The 2,970-nt window shown below is 36.8% G+C and overlaps 1 protein-coding gene across 1 annotated transcript; it reads right to left on the bottom strand.

Annotated features, from left to right (window-relative positions):
* Nucleotides 1-337: 337 nt before the first annotated feature.
* On the bottom strand, nucleotides 338-1,570 carry LOC107494050 (protein FAR1-RELATED SEQUENCE 5-like). Its single transcript, XM_016115080.1, has one exon. The coding sequence runs from the start codon at nucleotides 1,568-1,570 to the stop codon at nucleotides 338-340; it is 1,233 nt and encodes a 410-aa protein (XP_015970566.1).
* Nucleotides 1,571-2,970: the final 1,400 nt, after the last annotated feature.

Below are 2,970 nucleotides of genomic sequence, written 5' to 3'. Positions count from 1 at the left end.
AAATGTTTTGAGTGAAATAACATGATGCAGATCTTTCATATACCTCCAACGAGGTAATCATCACTGGCTCTGAGCACTGAGACTTAAAGTCAGCTATTAATTCGTTGTTTCTATACTCCTTTAAGGCCCTATCCAGGTTGTGGATGAAGTCAATGAGGGTGTTCTTGCAATTAACATAAAACCTGATGAGAGAATTTATACCTTCGCACTGTGACGTCGTCCTTATGTAACCGAAAAACTTATCCCGGAGGAAACAATGGGACCACATCGCACGAGTTTCGTACGTCTTTTCCATCCAGGTATTCCCAACAAGGTTGTACTTATCCAAAATGGCTGTCTATCTCCGATCAAAGTCTCTGTGGTCGTTGTTGTCGTATATAAGACCCTTAAAATCACGCAGGAAATTCAGATTCTTTATATTTTCACGCGCATTTCTCTGCAAATGCCATCCGCATAACCGATGGGTCACATCAGGAAGAACATTCTTGATTGCATCTTGTATGACAAGGTCTCCGTCAGTTATTACTGCTTTAGGACTTTTTCCACCCATCACTTTAATAAAGGTTTCCAACAACCACTTATACGTCTCTATGGTTTCGTCGGATAATAAGCCGGAGCCGAAGATAACAGTCTGCCTGTGATGATTGCATCCGGAGAAAATGACCAAAGGATTGTTGTATTTATTCTTCTTGTAGGTTGAATCAAAGGCAATAATATCTCCAAAGCAGTGATAGTCGATAATTGACTGCCCATCTGCCCAAAAAATATGCTCGAGCCTTTCGTCACTAGTGAACGTATACTTTCCAAAGAACAGCGGATCATTGTTTGACTTGCCAATCAAATAGTTTATTGCTGAATTGGCATCCCCGTTTTTAATTTTTGACCGACGATAACGATCAATGTAGTTGTACATATCTTTGCGTGTGAAGCCAGCTTGACAATATCCACCCTTCTGGAACGCAATATACCCCATAATATGGCAGGTCTTGACACCAAAATTATGAAGATTTTTCACTTGGACTTTATCAGTGACAGTGAGACGACGATTGGTCGGTACCAGATGCACAAATTGGGGTGGCGTCAAATCGTGGTTGTGCGATTCCACAAAACATGATACCTTCCATCTACCACAGCCGTAGTCAAGCTTTACCCTAAGCCAAGCTGGACACTTGGTTCGCGTTAGGGACCTTGCCTCCCTTGATCTCTCATCCAGATCAAGATACCTCATATTCCTCCAGCCCTCTTTGTTACAAACAAGTTGCCTACTAATGATTCTACCTTGATTATCCCTAACCACGTCGTCCTTCCTTATTATAAATCCATGCCAACAAGAATAAGCGTTGTAAAATTGGCAAGCCTCATCCTCTGTTCTAAACTCCAGGCTCCAAATATCCTCCACCATTAAATCTGCTATTCTTTTTACACCACAAACTTCTTCACTCTTGATAGTAGAATCCAGCGAGTCTACATCGTTGTCTTTAGCATCATCTTCTGCATTCGGTTGATAATCGAAATCATCACCCAAATCATTATCAGAATCATTCTTCACATCATCCTCCTTTATGGACATGATTTAACCCCTGCTATAATTTTACCCAAAAATGTCAATAAACAGAGCCAATGACAGTAACTACGGGAAGCTAAACTAAGCTGCATGTAAAATTAAATGAACCAAAACCAATTAAACTAACCCAATTATTTTCGACCCCAGTATAAGGTTTTAATTTCAATTCCCCAAACCTAGCCACAGCATAGAACTGGATAATGTTACTTAATTTCCAAATTCCAGAATAGCAATCCAACACCCTAAACAGAGAACTATTTAAAAGGCATAGACTATCATCCAAATTAAACTAATCTGGATTAACAAAAAAACTTAATCGGACATAGCTTGATGACAACCAAAGTTTGAGCTTGAACGGATAAAAAATGCACTCTCGGAGGGAGGTGACCTTGCCGAATCGGACACACCTAATTCGAAGCCAACCAAAAAATGAATGTTGGTAAACCAGCTTCAAGCAGCCACAGTTTCAGATCAAGCAAAAGTTCAGCTACAAATTTCTCTACCGGAGCCATATCAGTTTAGCGTTCGCCCTCTCCTCAGTTGACTTTAACGCCAATCTGACGGAACCAAAGCACCAGTTCCGGAACCTATTACTCGAACGAGATCATTCTTGCAAAATGGACGCTGGGTATAGAATGAAGACGAAAAAACGAAACAGGGTTGGGTAGTGGGTATAGAACGAAGGAGAAAAAACCATGGGTAGTGGGTTCTATGCGTTTTTCAAGTTCTGAGACATGCATGTTGAATTTCAAGAAGAGATGGAGGGTATTTTTTAAAATGAAAAACAAGTTAGAGATTACAAATTATAATTGTAAATGTTCCCCAATACACTATACAATATATGTATACAATAATTAATGTAGTATTTGTTATGGTATATGTTCATTAAAGATTTTTGCTATAATTAATGAATACATTAATGAAAGGTTGAAAAACTTTTTGATCAATAACTCAGATGATGACATATGTGCAAAAATAATTTACCCACAAAATTAGCATGAATTTGAAAGAAATCACCTTAAATTTATATAGATTTTAAAGAGATTCTATTTTATTCACAATCTAAGTGACACATGTACATGATGGTATAAGAGTGACATAAGTTAGCAAAATATCTTATCAGAGTATTTCAGTGTCATTAGTTAGTTAAACATTTGATCAGAGGAATGGAGTAAATACGGTAATGCTAACGGCGTTCGGCATGTAGTTTTTATTTGAAGAATCTAAACACAAATATTTATATTAGTTGATTGATTTTAATTTATATATCTCATAATTAGGGAAATAAAATTTTAAATTTTAAACCAAATTATAGTATTTATTATAATTTAATTTTCACAATCAACAATCACGCACACTTTTAAAAATATTTCTATAATAGTATTTATAATTTTATGCTATTTACA

This window comes from Arachis duranensis, chromosome 6, assembly GCF_000817695.3.
Source record: "Arachis duranensis cultivar V14167 chromosome 6, aradu.V14167.gnm2.J7QH, whole genome shotgun sequence".
Classification (NCBI taxonomy): Eukaryota; Viridiplantae; Streptophyta; class Magnoliopsida; order Fabales; family Fabaceae; genus Arachis; species Arachis duranensis.
The sequence above is the reverse complement of the archived record's forward strand: the minus strand, read 5'-3'. Positions and strand labels throughout refer to the sequence as shown.